The sequence below is a fragment of the Eubalaena glacialis genome, chromosome 12 (assembly GCF_028564815.1).
Source record: "Eubalaena glacialis isolate mEubGla1 chromosome 12, mEubGla1.1.hap2.+ XY, whole genome shotgun sequence".
NCBI lineage: Eukaryota > Metazoa > Chordata > Mammalia > Artiodactyla > Balaenidae > Eubalaena > Eubalaena glacialis.
In genome coordinates this window covers 31,060,606-31,079,703 of record NC_083727.1, presented here as the reverse complement: position 1 = coordinate 31,079,703, position 19,098 = coordinate 31,060,606, and the positions used below count along the sequence as shown (strand labels likewise).

General features: G+C 36.2%; 1 protein-coding gene across 1 annotated transcript in view; it reads right to left on the bottom strand.

The window, feature by feature from the left end:
- Window positions 1-2,750: 2,750 nt before the first annotated feature.
- Window positions 2,751-19,098, bottom strand: part of MOXD1 (monooxygenase DBH like 1) — an 85,724-nt gene continuing 69,376 nt past the window's right edge. Inside the window, exons 9-12 of the mRNA XM_061206957.1 lie at window positions 18,492-18,551; window positions 14,532-14,674; window positions 4,481-4,649; window positions 2,751-4,001 (exon numbers count right to left, since the gene is read on the bottom strand). Coding sequence (XP_061062940.1) covers window positions 3,834-4,001; window positions 4,481-4,649; window positions 14,532-14,674; window positions 18,492-18,551 — 540 coding nt within the window. The 3' untranslated portion in view covers window positions 2,751-3,833. The remainder of the gene's footprint in view (window positions 4,002-4,480; window positions 4,650-14,531; window positions 14,675-18,491; window positions 18,552-19,098) is intronic.

The following is a 19,098-nucleotide window of genomic DNA, read 5'->3' as shown; positions in this document are numbered from 1 at the left end:
CGGTGCTTTGTGACCACCTAGAGGAGTGGGATAGGGAGGGTGGGAGGGAGATGCAAGAGGGAGGAGATATGGGGATATATGTATATGTATAGCTGATTCACTTTGTTATAAAGCAGAAACTAACAAGCCATTGTAAAGCAATTATACTCCCATAAAGATGTTTAAAAAAAAAAGGAAAGCCAATTAGCAAATGAACCACACACATCAAACTAGTAAATGAATATGAAATAAACTTTATTGTGTTAAGCCATTGATATTTTGGAATTTGTTTCGGAAGCTAGTGTTATCTAATATCAAATATGGATTCACATAAATATATACTTTCACAGACACATACTAGAAAACCTCTTCCTTTTTTGTTTTGGGATCCTTTCCAAATCCCTAGATTTTTCAAGCCCTTTGTTCTGGACCTCTAAACTGGGAATATACTCCATCCTTAGTCAGAACTGGCAAATTGCCAGTCATCCCTGCCCTCACCCATGGGCATCTGAGGCATAATCACATTCCAACTTCTCTCTTTGCCACTGTCTAGGGAAGATCACCTGCCTGGATCACTTTACTATAGGTGGATCTTTCATTATTGCATTTGTAACTTTTTATTCTGAAATAATTTCAAATTTTAAAAAGTTGCAAGAATAGCATTAAAAAACTCCTATATCTTTCACCCACAGTCCTCAATTGGTATCATTTTACCATATTGAATTATTATTCTCTCTCTGTGGACAGATGATAGATAGATAGATGATAGATAGATAGATAGATAGATAGATAGATAGATAGATAGGATTCTTTTTTGAACCATTTGAGAATAATCTGAACAATAAGTTGAAGGCATCTGGCAGTATTCATCAAAATTCTCAAAAATATGCAATTATTAATATGTAACTCCACTTATAGTAACTTATAAGGCAATACTTATAGAAATGAGAGTTTTAATTATAAGAACGTTAATCACAGCAATGTTTATCATACTGAAAAACTGGAAATGGCCTGTATGTCCAACAATAAGAGTTTAGTTGAGCAAATTGTACAGTGCGGTTGTATCCTGCTTCCAAATGTCCTCCTATTTGCTATTCATCATTGGCCTCCGTAGCCGTTAAGATAAAAGTCCAGAACTCTTAATTCATCTGCCTCTGTTGACTGCATCACTCTAATCACTCTTATCACCCTTGACCCTCCTGAGACTACTCCAGTAGACCCTCCTGAGACTACTCCAGTAGACCCTCCTGAGACTACTCCAGTAGACCCTCCTGAGACTACTCCAGAAGACCCTCCTGAGACTACTCCAGAAGACCCTCCTGAGACTACTCCAGTAGACCCTCCTGAGACTACTCCAGTAGACCCTCCTGAGACTACTCCAGAAGACCCTCCTGAGACTACTCCAGTAGACCCTCCTGAGACTACTCCAGAAGACCCTCCTGAGACTACTCCAGAAGACCCTCCTGAGACTACTCCAGTAGACCCTCCTGAGACTACTCCAGAAGACCCTCCTGAGACTACTCCAGTAGACCCTCCTGAGACTACTCCAGAAGACCCTCCTGAGACTACTCCAGAAGACCCTCCTGAGACTACTCCAGAAGACCCTCCTGAGACTACTCCAGTAGACCCTCCTGAGACTACTCCAGTAGACCCTCCTGAGACTACTCCAGAAGACCCTCCTGAGACTACTCCAGTAGACCCTCCTGAGACTACTCCAGAAGACCCTCCTGAGACTACTCCAGAAGACCCTCCTGAGACTACTCCAGTAGACCCTCCTGAGACTACTCCAGAGAAAATGATCACCCAAGATACTTTCAACCTCACATGGCCTTGATGAATTTTGGTTTTATCATGGATGCCTCTCTGACCCTCCCCACACAGAGGCTCAAACCAGGGACCATTGTACATGGAGACTCTGTCCTCCCTTGAGTCTCAGGCACTCCTCCCTGATAGCCTAGGAAACAGGTACTGTGACTTGATCCAGGGCAGCAGAAAAAGCCTGGGCTGTTCAGGAAGGTCTGCTCAACTAAAGAGCAAACTAACTTAGAATATAATCAGAATCCTACCAAATATTCAACAGATAACCTATCCCAATTTCAAAGAAAGAGTCAATGCCTCAAAATTATATATATTCATGAGAATTCCTACGAGAAGAATGTCAGCTTTATTCTTAGCAACATCAAGTAGAAAAATAGATTCCCCTGGCTCCAAAAATTTGAGTTTCCAAAAGCTGTGTATCCTTTTCTAGCCAGTATGTGCACCTTCCTTACTAAGAACAATGAAAACAAATATAATATTACACAATTTCCAAAGGAAATCATTTTACTTTGATATCTCAGATTCAGAAATTCTGAAGTAAAAATAAACATGAAATTTCAAATAGGGAGTGTTTGGGATGATCATATTTCTTACATAAATATTTGGAAGGAAAATCATAGAATCTGATATAACACTTATGAAATAAAAAGAATTAAAGTTAACAATAAAATATTCCTCATAAACATTACAAATATTTCATTAGATGGACAAATTCTGAGAATCAAGAAGGAAAAACTCCGAAACACAATATTTATTTAAAAGACGATACAGTTTGTGTTGAAGACGTTGTTTGCTAGGGAGAAATGGCTTAAAAATGGAATGGAAAAATGCAACATTCTTAATTGATTGGACTGGCAAATCAAGCGGTATTGAACCACTTGCTTCTCTCAAGGAGTATGCAAGATACCACACAAAAATTTAATTTTATTTAGTTTATTAATATGATCCAAACAGAATTAGTTTAAGAAGTGAGCAAAAGACACAAAACAAGATTTGGCTTATCTATACTATACCAAGAGAACCAAAAAAGGTGACAAGATTTTCAGTTGGTGACAATTTTACGATGGAAAATTAGTTTATTAACTAATATAAAAATACATCTACAATAGCAACTGTGACTCTGATTGAGCCAGTATGCAAACACGTGTGACACCCACCATGGTCAGGGAGGTACTACAGGGACTTCACACCCTCCTCAGCTGGTTCACACTATCTGGCCTTTGCCCTGGAGCCCCACGAAACACCCCTCACAGCACAGAGTTTGCAGCCAATTACATTTTCTCCTCAGCCTACAATCAGTTGTGTACCATTTCTCTGTTTCCCATAGCCTCTTTCTTTTTAGATAGTGACAGAGCTCAAGGAAAAAACTCACCTGGCCAGTGCTAGCAAGGAAGGGGGAAAAAAAGTACTTTGAGATGGGTTCAGGGTAGTTTGGGACTCAGACTCAGATAAATGAGGGGACTAGAATGGGCACCATCAGAAAGCACTGAGGTCCGTGGGTAATTCACAGCAAAGGACAGAACCAGATAACGCGGAAGGTAGGAAGGACCACTGTTACATCTGGGAAGTCACACCAAAGAGCAATAAAGAGGAAGAAAACTGGAATGGAGAGTACTTCCTTTTACACCTTTATGATGAAAACATTAAAAAGAAAAAGGAATATAGAAACCAAATCAACAATTTTAAAAAGTAAAATAACAAAGAGTATTTCAATAAAATGAAATACAGAAGGAGATAAAGAACTCTTTTACTTCCACTTGACTTCATCCATAGTTTTTAAGAGGTTATATTAAATCAGGCCAGCTTTGCTCTATTTGGGGGTCGATACATTCTATCAGATGTTTCTGAGGAAAAGACGAGAACCCGACTGACATCTCTCAGGCAGCCTGGGAGGAGGGGGAGGGGAGGAAGGGAACGTGTGAAAGGAAAGTCTCCAAGAGCTTCACCCTCACCCTTCATGCCCAAAGTGTCTTTAACCTGCATGTTAAATGTCAGGTTCGGATCTCGGAAAACCATGGTCACGGGGCCCGACAGGATTACGGGCACAAGCTCGTGGTGCTTAGTGTGCCGCCCAGAACCATGAAGCACAGGAGCAGCTCGAGAGACACGTTTCCATGCAGAGAAGTGGAAGAAGCTCCACACACCAAAGGCTCTGCTTTATAGGGTCTTTCTATATCTGGAGGTAATGCTGTCATCCCTTGAATCTGCAAAGGAAAGAGCAGACATTGCCACTGAGTGTGTGATTTAAGAGCAGGACTGCGGCTAAGCTTGCTCGGCCCTTGCGCCTCTGCGGGGCTTAAAGGGGCGGTGGTATGGATGCTGAAGTTGTGCACCGTCCGGGTGTCAGAACCTTAAGGATTCCCAGCGAGGGGGCGAAGAGGGCCGGACACGCCTTTGGGAAAGAAGAGATAGAAAACACGCTCTTTTTTTGAAGCTCTCATCCCATCTTACTCCTTCTTCACCCCAACTTTAGTTTTAGAGTAGATTGCCTTCTTCGAAGGAAGTGGAATCAGGAGTTTTGGGCCAATCTAAGTAATCACTGAATAAATTCGCAGACAGATCAAAAGACAGCTGGACCACTGGGTTTCTGGATATCTGTCTGTTCCTTTGATTGTATCTGTTGTGGATTCAGGTAAGATGTAACATCCGGTTTCCCCGAAGATTAAAACAAAGTGGGGCTTACCGACCACTCCGCGTTGTCTGTCTTGGAACACCTCACGTTCACCGGCAGGCTAAGGACAAGCTTATTGAAGGCAAGACCTTCCTTTTTAGTCCATTTAAACTTATTCATTGCATCCATGAAAGAAAGGTTTTTATACTGCTTGGGGCTTTTAATAATGAAAGGCCAGGTCCTGAATTTAAAATAAATAACCATAATTAGTCATATTCAGAACAAAAGCATTACATGTTTCCATCACTTTTCAACATTCTAAAATAGACTTCATACTTGTTCATTTTTACACACATAGATAACCTAATGCAAAGCACTGATGAACTCTTAAGCAGTTGCTAGAAGAAATACATATAAAATAAGGAGTCTTTTAAAAAAAACAAAATTCCTCGGTTTAGTAACAGACGGGTATTACTTTTAAACAAATCGTTTTGGCTTAGAAAGCTTCCCCAGAGCCTCACAATTCCTCACGTACTTGTTTTGGTTCTAGTTAACAATATAACTGGTAAGCATTCAGTTCTGACGAGTATAATGCTAATGGTGTAATGAAGAAACGTATAGAATCTCAAAAGGTACTGAACAACGTTGGAAATTTCAATTCCATACTGTTGAAAAGTCTGACCCCTGCTGGCTGCCCTGTTTTAGCTTGCCTAAGTGACAAAAATTTTTTTTTAATTTGAAATTGAACCAGTGTTTTTAATATTCCACTGAGAAAAAATACTCTACAGATGATACACTCTGCTTCTACTTGCTGCTCTAAAAAAATATATGTTAAATGTCCAAGAAAGAAGGACGAAATCACAGAAGAATGACATGACCAGCTTCAAGAGGTACTCTTCAGGTGATGTCTTTCATTAAATATAAGTTTGATATTATTGATTCTTGAAAAAAGGAAAAGTGTAAGTGTTGGCATAGCTCAGAAATTTACATAAACTACTCCACGGACCTTCCAGGAGATTATCATGGGTAATCAGTAGGTATTTGGCTCCCTTGATACCCCAAGAGGAAGTTCCAGTGATTTTCAGTAATTAACAATGAATTAACCTCCAGCTGAGGAATCTACATTTTTAATATTTGATCTTCACAATTTCTTCATTTAATTATGTCACTACCGACTCTCTCTCTTACACACATAACCTACTCAGGCACATTGAATATTACCTTTTAATTAAATTAAATGTCCTTTATTAATCTTTTACAGTTACGAAGATACATTTTTAATGTTTAAAATAAAATCATTTCCTCTGTACTCTAATAAGTAAGACAATGAATAATACAATAGGTCATATATGAGAATCTTTATATTCTTTATTCCTAACCTTCTTTTTCCTTTAATTAAAGTCAATATATCTTTGTTGAGTTTTAAATGTACTATTTTGCACAGAGACCTTCAAGTGCCATAGAGAGCAATCACCATGATACTACATTAAACATATCTAGCAATGACCTTAGATCTATAACATTGCAAATTAAATACACTGTGAAGACTTGTAGAGATACAATCCAGAATTAGTATAAAATAAAACTTGTACATGTAAAAACTTGTATAAAGTAAAAATCTGACTTGAAAGGGGCCCATTATATTTACATACAATGTCCTTTTAAATACACTAAAAGCTTTATATTTCATTAAATATAAAATAACTTTAAATCAAATATTAAAAATCAAATTTACTTTTCAAAGAGATAAGGTATTTGTCTTGAAATAAGGAAAATCAACTTCATCACCAGGGAGATGCTGGGGGTTAGGGGGGTGGGAGTGGGGGAGGCGTGGAGATCATCAGCCTGTAATCACCTAAAACACCACAAGGTGGCAATGGAATCTCTGCTAAAGCGCTAAGGTGGACTAAATGCCCTAAATTTTCTGCAGCCTTGCTGGTAAGAGTGAATAGTGTATTACATACATAGATGAAATCTTAAAAAGTTTTACTGCTAAAACAAATTAGTAAACTAGTATCTGTTTGAGATTTCACAGTATAAAATGACAGAAGAGGTATAAACACATTTATTTACTTACTATAAATATATGGAAAAGGATGTAGGAAAGGGCAAACCCAATGAATCCTATGTTGGAGCCAGCATGACAGGCTGGGTGAGGAGAAGCATGTCACAGCCTCCCTGACCTGGCATCTTGTCTCATTTTTATTGTCTCCTTTCCCTTCCTACTAAATTTGTTCAGGCTCCTACTCTGTAACATCGCACCAACTAATCTCCTAACCTTTCCAGCCTGTCCTACACCACACTTCCAGATTACCATTGGAGAAAAGAGAAGGAAAAGACAGAATGAGGAGAAATCCTGGAAAAGTAAAGATTTATCCTGAGTATTTTTCCTTAAAAGACTAAGCTGTAAACCAGAAACAGGTAACGTTGAAGTAGCAAGTACTTCTGCTCTCACTGGGACTGGGACTTAGTTATTAGAAACATTAGGAATGTTCTAGAAATTAAAACAGTTACATTTCTGCACATCTGGGCAGTGTCCAAATGACTACCCAGATAAACATATAAATAGAAGGGTATTATTTATATATCACTATAGTTGATAAAAAGGAAGGATTTAATATTGATGAGTAATTTTCTTTTGTAAGCTTAATTTAATTGACTAGTTGATTTAAAAATACACAAATATGGAATAAACTTAGACTATCCAAAATAATTTTGGAAAAAGAAAAAGAAGGACAAGTTTGGAGACTTTTACACATTACACACTCTTATTTCAAGATTTACTATAAAACTATAATAATAATCGAGTGTGGTATTATAGTAAAGCTAAACATGTACCACAATGAAACAGAACTCAGAGTCCAGAAATTGTCAGTATATGGTGAAATGATTTTCAGCAAACCTTCCAGAGTAATTACATAGGAAAAGGGTAGTTTTTTTCATCAAATGGTTCTTGTACAACTTGATACCTGTATGAAATACAATGAACCTCAGCATATACAACACACAAAAAATTATTCAAAATGGATCATCAACCTAAAGCTAAAACTGTAAAGTTTTTAGGAAAAAAACCAGGAGAAAATCTTCACAACCTTGGGCAAGCAGCAATTTCTTACATGGGATATCAAAAGCACAAAACAAACCAAAAATGATAAAACAGACTTCAAAAAATACAGTTGAAAAAGTAAAATCAAGCCAGACTGGGAAAAAATTATTTGCAAACATATACCTGACAAAGATTTATATCCAAAGTATAAAGAACTCTTTAAAATTATGAAGGACTCTTACAACTCAATAATTTTTTAAAAAGTAACCCAATTAAATGGACAAGAATTTGAACCATTATGAAAGAACATATATAAATGACTAATAACCATGTGAAAAGGGGCTCTATATCATGCGTCACAGGGAAATGGAAAATAAAACTACAATAAGATACCACTGCATACACATTAAAATAGATAAAATTTAAAATATGGAAAATACAAAATACATTGGGAAGATTGTTAAGCAGTAGGAGATCTTATTAATCTGGTGAAAATGTAAAAAGGTACGCTATTCTGGAGAACACTTTGAGAGTCTTACGCAGTAAACATAAACTTAGTGTACACTCCAGGGATTCCACCACTAGGTGTTAACCCAGAAATTGAAAACATACGTCCATACAAGGATGAACACAATCATGTTCATCGCAACTTTCTTCATAATAGCCACAAACTGGAAAGAATCCAAATGTCTTTCAACTGGTGAATCGATAAATGAATTTGGGTATATACACACTGGGGAATACTACTCAGCAGTAAAAAGGAAAGGACTGCTGATACATACATACATATATATTCATATATATATGAATCTCAGTATAGATTCATCAGTGTAGATGAATCTCAGAAACATTGTAAGTTAAAGAAGCCAGGCACAAAATCGTATATACCATCTTACCCTATTTTCATAAAATCTAGAAAAGATCAAAGCCAATAGATAGTGACAAAGCAGTTTCATGGTTTCCTGGAGCTTTGTGTGGAGGGGGGATTGTCTCCAGAGGTGTGAGAGAAGTTTTGGCGGTGATGAAAATGCTCTATATCTAATTTGTGATGTGGTTAAATAGGGGTACACATCTGAGAAAACTTTAGAACAGTATACTTAACCATAGGGGCATTTTATTGTAGGTATGTTCTACCTCAAGCAATTTGACTTAAAAAAAAAATAAAAACATAACAAACGGACAAAAAAGACACAGCGTATACTTTACCAATCAAATTGTTAAAGAAGGAAACCAGGAAATCTGACTTAACAAGGCACAACTCCTAATCCTCTCGACACTCCCTGAGCCAGTGAATGTTGCGAAGCACCCAGTAAAGCTGAATCTCCCTGATAGAAGCAAAAGCTTGAGAGCTGCAACAGATTTGACAGCATGATATAAGGCCTGGGACATTCCCTCATGGAAAGGCATTCAGCCCTAACCACTTGTAAACATCCTCTAATAGATTTTTAATAAAATCTGAGGAAGGAATAACCCATGCATTGTGATATAGAGTTCCACCTCTACACACACAGCCCTTTACTCTCAAAATATAGAAGAGGAAGTACATAAAATACATCACCCAAACTTCAAACTGTGGTGTGGAGAGAAAGAAAGCTACTCTCAGATTTGCTTAGAAGGTAGTAAAAATTCACCTATATTTTACCAGAGCAAAGAGAAGTTTTAAACAGAACTGGCTCAGCGTAAGCAAGAAATGACAAATAACCATGCAAACTTAGGGTGAAAGGAAATTATATCACATTTCATATAAAGAGACAGAAAAAATCAATTCTAGAAGAAGATATAAATCAATTATGCTGGAGAGAATTCCCACAAGTGTTTCACGCTGTAAGTTTATTTAATAAGAACATGAATTCAATTAAACAAGAGCTCAAATAAAAGATGATAAAACAACACAATGAGATGAAAAGAGGGATAACAGACTAAAGGAAATAAATTTAAGACAAAAAAATTAATACCAAATAAGTTAGAAAAAACAGGAAGCAGAAGAGCACTTCTGAAAAATTATAGGAAAATGCTTGAGAAAAATCCCAAATAGATTAGAAAAGTTTGTAGATATAAGATAAAATTTCCATGAAGTGAATATATGTACTGAAAGAACACTTTGTGTTTCGGGAAAATTTGATTCACATGCTCAACACTGAAATATGTTCAAGAATTCTCCAGGTAGAGGAAGAATGAGCCCATTCATCCAAAGACATCTCCAAAGGGGGAAAAAAAACCCTATGACCCCAAAATATTATATCCAGCCAAATGCTGCCCAAATATAAATGCAGAAATTTTCAAACATAAAAGAACTCAGGGCATAAAGCACGTGGAAGCCCTTCTTGATTAAGCAACTTGAGGACAAAACCCTGAGGAATCAAATTAAAGAACTCAGAAATGCAGAAATCATATAAAGATTAGGGGTTATCACTGAATCTATAAAAGTTGCACTAAATATTGTGGAAATTATGTTTTAGAATTAAATGTGAAAATTAAAAATCTTGAGAATACAAAAATTCTAATATAAATAATAAATATTTGGAGGTACAAAAGGGAGGTTGGGAGAAAATGTGAAAGTGTGAATGTCCTCATCTTTATGATCTAAAACTGAAACATGTTTTTAAAAAAATGTGTTAATATCTTTTATGATCTATTTTCTCAACACTTGAGAGCTCCTTTATACAATATTATCTCTTGTAGTTAAAAACAATAGCAATGCTTATTTGTTCAACAATTATTCAATTTTGATTTAGTTTCTTTTTCTTCTGATAAATTAAAACAAAATTAAATTTTAATATTTTTGTTTAAAGCAGTGCACAAATTACAATCTTTCTAACGTTACTCTATTCATCTTCATATAAATACCTACATAGAAAAATGTCTGTAATGACATTCCATTAATGTTAGTGTTGCTTATTTCTAACAGAATTTGGGGTGATTGCTTTCGTCCTCTTTTTTTTTTTAATTTATTTATTTTTGGCTGCGTTGGGTCTTTGCTGTGCATGGGCTTTCTCTAGTTGCGGTGAGCGAGGGCTACTCTTCATTGAGGTGTGTGGGCTTCTCACTGCGGTGGCTTCTCTTGTTGCGGAGCACGGGCTCTAGGCGCGCGGGCTTCAGTAGTTGTGGCATGCGGGCTCAGTAGTTGTGGCTTGCGGGCTCTAGAGCGCTGGCTCAGTAGTTGTGGTGCACGGGCTTAGTTGCTCCGCGGCATGTGGGATCTTCCCAGACCAGGCCTCGAACCCATGTCCCCTGCACTGGCAGGCGGATTCTCAACCGCTGCGCCACCAGGGAAGCCCCATCCTCTTTTTTATAACCTTTTTCTGCATTACCTAAAATCTTTATAATAAAGCCTGTGTGACTTTTACACCTTATCAACATAAAGTAATTTTTTTCCTGCAAAGAAAAATACAAACACCTCTCTTGATTTTTTTTTTAAGAAAATGAACAAATAAGGCAGGAACTTTCCATCACATAAACCTCACTGGAACCACACAGACAGTGGTGATGTATGGTGCAGCAGAGAATACAAATTTATCTGAGCTCATTGTCTACTCTGTTATCTGATCTTTGGGAGTTTTTTGTTTTTCCTTAAGCCTTGCCAGATCTGTAGGAGGCACAGAAAAACTGCATCCCCCAAAACAGACAAATCCTGAGACAGGATGTACTTGTCTCTATCTTTCCACCAATGCACCCTTTAATCCTAGAATTGCTGCAGAATGTTTAAAACAAAACTGGACACCTAAATAGTCCTTACATTAAAAGCAAAAATAGGAGATTCTAGGTTATATGTTATATAATATTCCTGTTTAGTATGTGTCCTAAAACCAAATTAGCGATATTCTTATAAGCAAAACAGAAAAAAAAGCACTAAAACCATTTCTCTCTTTCTGATCTTTTCACCAGAACCTTGTTGGTTTGGCCTTTAATGATATTTATGTCAGTGTGATGATGAACTAGACTTGGAAGTCTGATTTAAAGTCCAAACATGTATTTTATAACAGAGGCTCTTTTTCACTCATATTTTTGAAGAATAACTATATTTAACCAAGTAGTTAAATGGTTTTATGTGGGCAATAACATCTCAAAACTGGCCTTGTTCTTTGAAGCAACTCTCCCTGTCTTTCGAAGTGATGAAAACCCCAACTTCAATATTTCCTGAAGGAGACCAAACGTGCGGACACTGGCAGAGCTCGTTGGGACACAGGAGCTGAGCGTTTCAGAGGCTTCACGCAAGTTGAACACACAAAAAAATAACTGGACCACAGAACACATTTCATTCATCTTGTAAATACACGGCTTTGAATGTTCATCCAACATTCACTCCAACATTCTCTTGATTAGGAAATGTTTCTAGTCAATACGTTAAAAATATTCTAAAGGGAAAAAAAAACTACTTAAGTCTTAGTAAGAGACAATATAATCTCAATATTTTAAAAACAAGACTACATCCTAGTGTTTTTAGAATGACGTTTTATGTGCTGTTTTGATTTTTATTGATATTTTATTTACTTATTTGCAATGTAGTTATTGATTGTGAACAAAAAGGCACATATATCAGCAACCACAATACAAACCCCAGCTCCCCCATTTAGTGTGTACTCTATGAGATTGAACAGATTTTTAATCTCTTAGCTTCCATTTCCTTCTCTAAACTGGGATTGCAAATACTGCTCTACCTATTGGAATTGTGTGAAAATAAATTAAATGAAATCATGTATGTGAAAATACTTCATAACCTACAACCTAATTTACACCAGCATTTTGTTATTTGTATTTTAGTAGATACAGACTTATTGTCTAGTGGTCATTGGGTTGTCTGGATAAGAACTCAGTAGAACATATCTATGAATAGCAGGTTTAATTTAAAAAGAAGAGTGTTTTTAGTTCCTAATTTATAATCCCTATAAAATTTTGGAACAAAAAGGAGACCATAATTATATTCTCCTTCAGAGCTGCATTTTACCACATCCTCATTAAGAGTTTATTTAACCTCTCCTTAAATACACCCCCTCAAAAATCTATGTGTATCTTTTGCTTAATTACATCAGTCCTTTTCATTTTGAAAAATCCTAATCATTAGAAAATTCTTCCTTGTATTAAAATAAAATCTACACTTCAAAATTTCTACCAGCCACCCTAATTCTTCTTTGTGGCACTATTAAGAATGGATAAAATCCTTTTATTCTACATCAACCTTAATATTAATAATAATAATTAATTAATAATAATTCTCAATTTCTTCTTCAAACATGTTTCCCTGCACCATTCACATATCATTACTTTCCCTTTACTCTTCTCTTTCCCTCACCATCCCCCAGAGATGCAGTCAATCAACAAGCCCAGAGAGTGCTACCTTCAAAAGCTAACCTGATTGGAACCATTTCTCATGAACATTACGGGCACCATCCTGGTCCAAGGCACCCTCACCTCTCAACTGGACAATCACAAGTCTCCAGGTAGATATTATTCTTTCCAATCTTGCCCTCCTAGAGTCCTTTCTCAATGCAGTAGCTAAATTAACATTCTTAATACCCTATACCCTATAATAGCTTCTCTTCGCACTTAAAACCCAAAGTCCTTATGTTGCCTATAAAGTTCTACACTATATGGTCCCACTTGCTCTTAGACCTCCTCACCTACTCTCTGCCAAATTTCACCCTGCTTCAGCCAAACTCACCTTCTTGCTGTTCTTTGAACATGCTAGCCTCATACCCGCCATCCATTATACTGGCTTTTCTCCCTGAACAGTATACTTGCATATCTTTCCTTGGCTGGCTCCAGATCACTGAGGTCTCTGCTCAAACATCACCTCCTGCTATGGTCTGAATATTTGTGTTCCGCCACCCCCCGAAATTCACATGTTGAAATCTTAATGTCCAGGGTGACATTATTAGGAGGTGGGGGCTTTGGGAGGCTCTGTCCTCATAAATGGGATTAGTGCCCTTATAGAAGCAGCTTGAGAAAGCTCCCTTGACCCTCTGCCACATGAGGTCACTGTGAGAAGATGGCTGTCTGTGAGGAAGTGGGTCCTCACCAGATGCTGAATATGCCAGAATCTTGATCTTGCACTTCTCAGCCTCCAGAACAGTGACAGATAAATTTTCTGTTGTTTATAAGCTACCCTGTCTATGGCAGTAATAAGAGTCCAAATGGACTAAGACACCTCCCGAGAGAAGCTCTCACCACCCTACTGAGAACAACTATATACTTCCTTCACTGTCTTGATTATTTTCATAACATCTTTTAATATCTGAAATTTTATATTATGTTGTTTATTTGCTTATTACGTCTTCCCCACTCTAGCACACAATCTCAAGGGAGCAGGAATAATATTTCTCTTGTTTATAATTTTATCCTAAGTCATTTCTATTATATGCAATTGTGCAGAAAGAGTTAACACAGCAGGCCTGAGACTGCCATCCTTAGGAACACCTGCTTGGAAGGCTGACCTTTGGCTGGCATCAGGGAACTTAAATAGCAAACAATTTCCTATAGGACATAAAACTTTCTCCAAATGATAAGAGTAATTTACTGTACCTAGACTGTCTGTACGAATGATGCTGTTTATGTTGAACACTTGCTTTCCTTCTGGGAGTCTGGAATTTTGGTATTTGCTAAGCAGAGGGCACCTATGTGACCAGCCCCCAGTAGAAACTCTGAGCACTGAGTCTCTAATGAGCTTCTCCAGTTGACAACACTTCATATATGTTGTCATAATTTGACATGGGTGGAATTAAGCACACTCTGTGTGACTCCACTAGGAGAGGTCTCTTGGAAGCTTGCACTTGGTTTCCTGTGGACTTTACCTCATGTGCCTTTTCCTTTTGTTCATTTTTCTTTATGTTCTTTCACTGTAATAAATATTAGCCATGAGCACAACTATAAGCTGAATCCTTTAGGTCTTCCTAGAAAACTACTGAACCTAAGAGTAGTCTCAAGGGCCCTGGACATAACAAGCAAGAAGGTCCCTTGGACTCCCCAATTGAAAATAATCAAATAGAACAGCACATAAAGGAATCCCATAACATGGTGATGAATCTAGTATGAAAATAAAGCCCATCCTTACCCCTACCATGAAATCTGTTTACTACTTACGTGACTGGCCTGTAGATCTCCTTAACACCAATGAACTGAAGTTGTTCCATAATGTCTGGGATACTTGCACATCGAGTAAGATTAATTCGTGGGTAATAAAGAAGGTATGAGAGACACATTTCATTCCTGGTGCTTAATCCTCCCTGAAAATGGAGACACTTTATTTAGAAAAGTATATGCTCCACCGACTCTGTTACTTATAGCACACAAGCTGCAAATGTTATGCAGTTTCTTCCCATATTGAAATGTCATAAATCTTAAAGCTGAAAAATAATCACTTAAAGGCCAATTTGGTTTTTCAACAGATAGCGGCACATTTAAAAATTAATAAAGTTATTTCCATCTGTTTAAAAGCTGCCTTTCTTAAATAACTTAATAATCTCCTCAAAGTTCAGTGTATGTGATGTAAACTTCTCACCACAGTGAACATTCCAGAGGATGTTCAGTAACAAGATACCAATCGGTCAGTTTGATGGAATCTTTGCCTGATTGATTGCACTGAATTTTCCATAATCTTGATGTCATGTATATAAACATCAGCAGCTGCATACCACAGGGGAGGCACAGGTCACAGTTTGAATCTAAGTAGTAAATTATGTACTAATTAAAAAAGAAGAACAGCATCTGGAGTTGCTACAACAATGTCCAATTTTCAACCAAAAGTTATTAAACATGAAAAGAAACAGGAAACTATGATCTGTATTCAGGACAAAAAGTTAGTAGAAATTAATTGTGAGAGGACATGGATGCTGGATTTAGCAAAGACTTAAAAACAGACATAAATATATGTAAAGAGCTAAAGAAAGACGTTCAAATAATTAAAGGTAAATATGTTAAAAATGAGTGAACAAATAAGGAATGACATCAGACAAAGGAAAACATTAGAAAAAAGAACCAAATAGAAATTCTAGAGTTGAAAGGTACTATAACTAAATTAAAAATTCACAGGATGAGGTCGACAGCAACTTGACATGGCAGAGGAAGGAAGCCGTGAACTTGAAGATCAATCAATAGCAATTTCCCAACCCAAAGAACAGAGAAAAAAAGACTAAAGAAAGTGAAAACACCTCAGAGATCTGTAGGATAATATTAAATGCTCCATGTATGTAATTTGAATTCCAGAATGAGAGGGAAGAGAAAAAAAGAATAGAAGAAAATATTTGAAAAAAATGATGGAAATCCTCCCAAATTTAGTGAAAAACATTAACTTACAGACCCAAGAAGCTCAATAAATGCCAAAGATAATTATGAAGACAGCCATACCTAGACACATCATAGTCATATTGCTGAAAGCCAAAGACAAAGAGAAAATCTTGAAAGCGGCAAAGAAAAACGATATATTGCATACAGGGGAACAGTAATACAGTGAACAACTGACATTTCATCGATGGAAGTAACAAAAAGATATTGGAATCACATTTTCAAGTGCTCCAGGGAAAAAGAAATTAACCAAGAATTCTGTATCCAGCAAATCATCTATCTTTCAAAAGTGAAGGTGAAAAACATAGTAGTGTTGTTCATAGTTATACATTAACGTAGTGGCTAATATGCAATGATTTTACAAATTGCAAAACAGAATGCTTCGTGCTTGATGCAAGACTGGGCAAAAGGAGAAGCTGATCTGCAAATGAGGTGCAGGTGACACCTCAGTAAATATATTTAATCTGTCCTTGAGCTGGGATGGCTATTCAGAGTTATACCAAATTGTAGGAAAGGAATTGGGCTTTTGTATTCTCACATCAACCAGTCATTGGCTGCTGGCTGCCCCACTGAAGAGAGTATAACTTTAAGTGGGTCATTCCTTGACACCGATGGCAATGTCCAGTGAGGGACACACTTCTGCTTTTTTTCTATTGTATGTTTGTCTTATGTTATGGACTTATAGAATTTATTTTATATGCTGGATACTAATGCTTTATGTATTGCAAATTTTTTTTTCAGTTTAGAACTTATCTTTTCACTTAATAGTGTTTTTTGGGTAACCAAAAGTGTTAAGGTAATCGAATTCATCAATCTTCTAATTTATAGTTTGCTTTTTATGTTCTGTTTAAGAAGTTCTTACCCCAAAGTACTAACGTTATATTTATATATATTTCTCCTAATGGTTTTAATATTTTGTTTTTCACATTTTAATGTTTAATCTACCTGGAAATGATTTTTTGTGTATTGTGGGAGATAAAGATGTAATTTTATTTTTGTCATCTGGATACCCAACTGTGCCAGTAATTCTTTAATGAAAAAGTCCATCCTTTCCACTTCTCTGAATGCCATTTCTATCTTAAACCAAGTTTCCATGTAGGCGGTTTGTAGGTCTGTTTCCAGGATCCCTATTCCGGTCCACTCTTCTAACCCTGGACCCAAACCACACTATTAATCACCATAGCTTTAAAATAAGTCATCAAATCTAGTAGCTTGTTTCCCATCTTGTTCTTTTTAGTAGTGTCTTGCCAATTCTTAACCCTTTGCTCTTTTATGTAGATTTTACAATCAACTTGCTCCGTGTAAAAGCTAAAACTGTAAAATTTTTAGAAAATTTTTTTTAAAAAAATAGGAGAAAACCTTTGGCTAGGTGAAGATTTCTTAGTTAGACACCAAAACCCCAAATCATAAAATCTCTCTGATCTTTCTTTACTGGAATTATATCAAATTTATAAACCAATTTAAAAAGAAAGATTATCTTTGTTTCACTGAGCTTTTCTATCCATGAACACAGTATCTCTTAATTTCTTTAGGTGATCTTTAATGTCTTGCATAATGACTAATAATTTTCTCCATAGAGATCAAACACATCTAATGTTATTTTATTTCTATAGGATTTATAGCCTTAAATTGAATTTTCTTGAGATAATTTATTGTATACTAAAATACAATTAACTTTAGATTTATCAGTTTGGGGGAGGTTTTGATGTGGAAAATTACAGTATCTGTAAATAATGTGTTTTACTTCTTCGCTTCTTCCTTTCTGATCTTTATATCTCATTTTTTTCTTTTCTACTACGATATTGAATAAAACCAGTGATAATAAATATCCTTGTCTTCTTCCTGACTTTAAAGAATTACTTCTAGTATTTCACTTAGTTTGATATTTGCTATAGATTTTTCACAGCTAATCTTTATCTGGTTAAGGCAATTCTCTCCTATTCCTAGTTTGCTAAATGTCTTTTATTCCCCCCATGACTGAGAAATTTTATGAATGCTTTTTCTGCCCCTATTGAAGTGATCATAAGTCTTTTTCCTTCAATCTCTTAATGTATAATGGCATTAGTGTATTTTCTAATTTGAACCAATTTTACATTCCTTAGTTAAGCCCAAATCAGTACTAACGTTACATTTTTATATAATGCTGGATTTGGTTTGTCAATACTTTGTCAAAGTTACTTCCCTCTGGTTCATGTTGCGAACCTTTCTCGTATTGCCCATATCAAGTTTCAGTATTAAGCTTATGCTAACTTCATAAAATGAGTTGGTAGAAGGTGTTCCCCCTTTTTTTGTGCTCCCTGGAAGAGACCGAGGAAGGCATGAGTGATTTATTCCTCGAATGTTTGGCAGAACTCCCCAGTAAATCTGTTGGGACCAGATTTCTCTTTGGGTCAGAAGCGCTAAGGTCATGGAATTTATTCTTCCTTTTGAAGTCTCGATTCATCTAAGTCCAGACTCACGTGCATGGTCATTAGTGACCACAGGTCTTTATTAATAATATTTGGTTTGGAAAAACCGAAAGACTAAGGATAGCTTTTCATGAAAGGGTCACTAAATTATACTGCAAATATTACCAAAGTATCATTAGTTAATCTGATAAAATGCTAAAACAGCTCTGATTTCACTTTTATGATTCATGTTCAAGACATTCAGGAATTTTGCTTCCAAATGTGAATGCTTTTCACTTTTTTCTCTTCTAAAATCAAAGTTTATTCCTTCTCCTCCACAAAAAAATTTTAATAATAATAAAATTCTTCTTACCCAAGTCATCCGGGATCTATCTTTTGTGTTGTAGCGACACTCAGTAATTAGATTATCTCCCTAAAACATAAAAGTAGAAGCTTTCAGATTGGAGTTTCATGCTGTTTTATTTATCTAATACATTTGTAGACAGTTTAATTTGCTATATGAATGCATGCATTAAGTAATTTGATTCATAAGAAGACCTTTGATCTATTAAATTCTAGGTTTGCTAGTATAATAAGCAAGCAAACAAACAAATAAGACTCTCTTTGTTCAGGCCAGACTCCACCATGTTCTAGCTGCATGACCTTAGGTAAGGAAATGACTCAATTGGGCACAATTTGTTCATCTAAAAAATAATGATAAAAATAGCACTTATCTTGCACAGCTGTTGGGAGGAGATTACATGACAGAACACACATTTAGTTCTTAGTACAGAAGAAACACTTCATAAGTGTTAGCCACAGATACTAGTTATTGTGATTATCTCCTCATTTACATTATTTTCTTGAAAGGTCCTTAGGTATTCATTTTCTTAAAACAGATTTATGAGGCAAATTACTAGTAATTTATTTTTCCCATACTTTCCAACCTTTTGAACAGTTCTGCACGTAATGAAAATAAT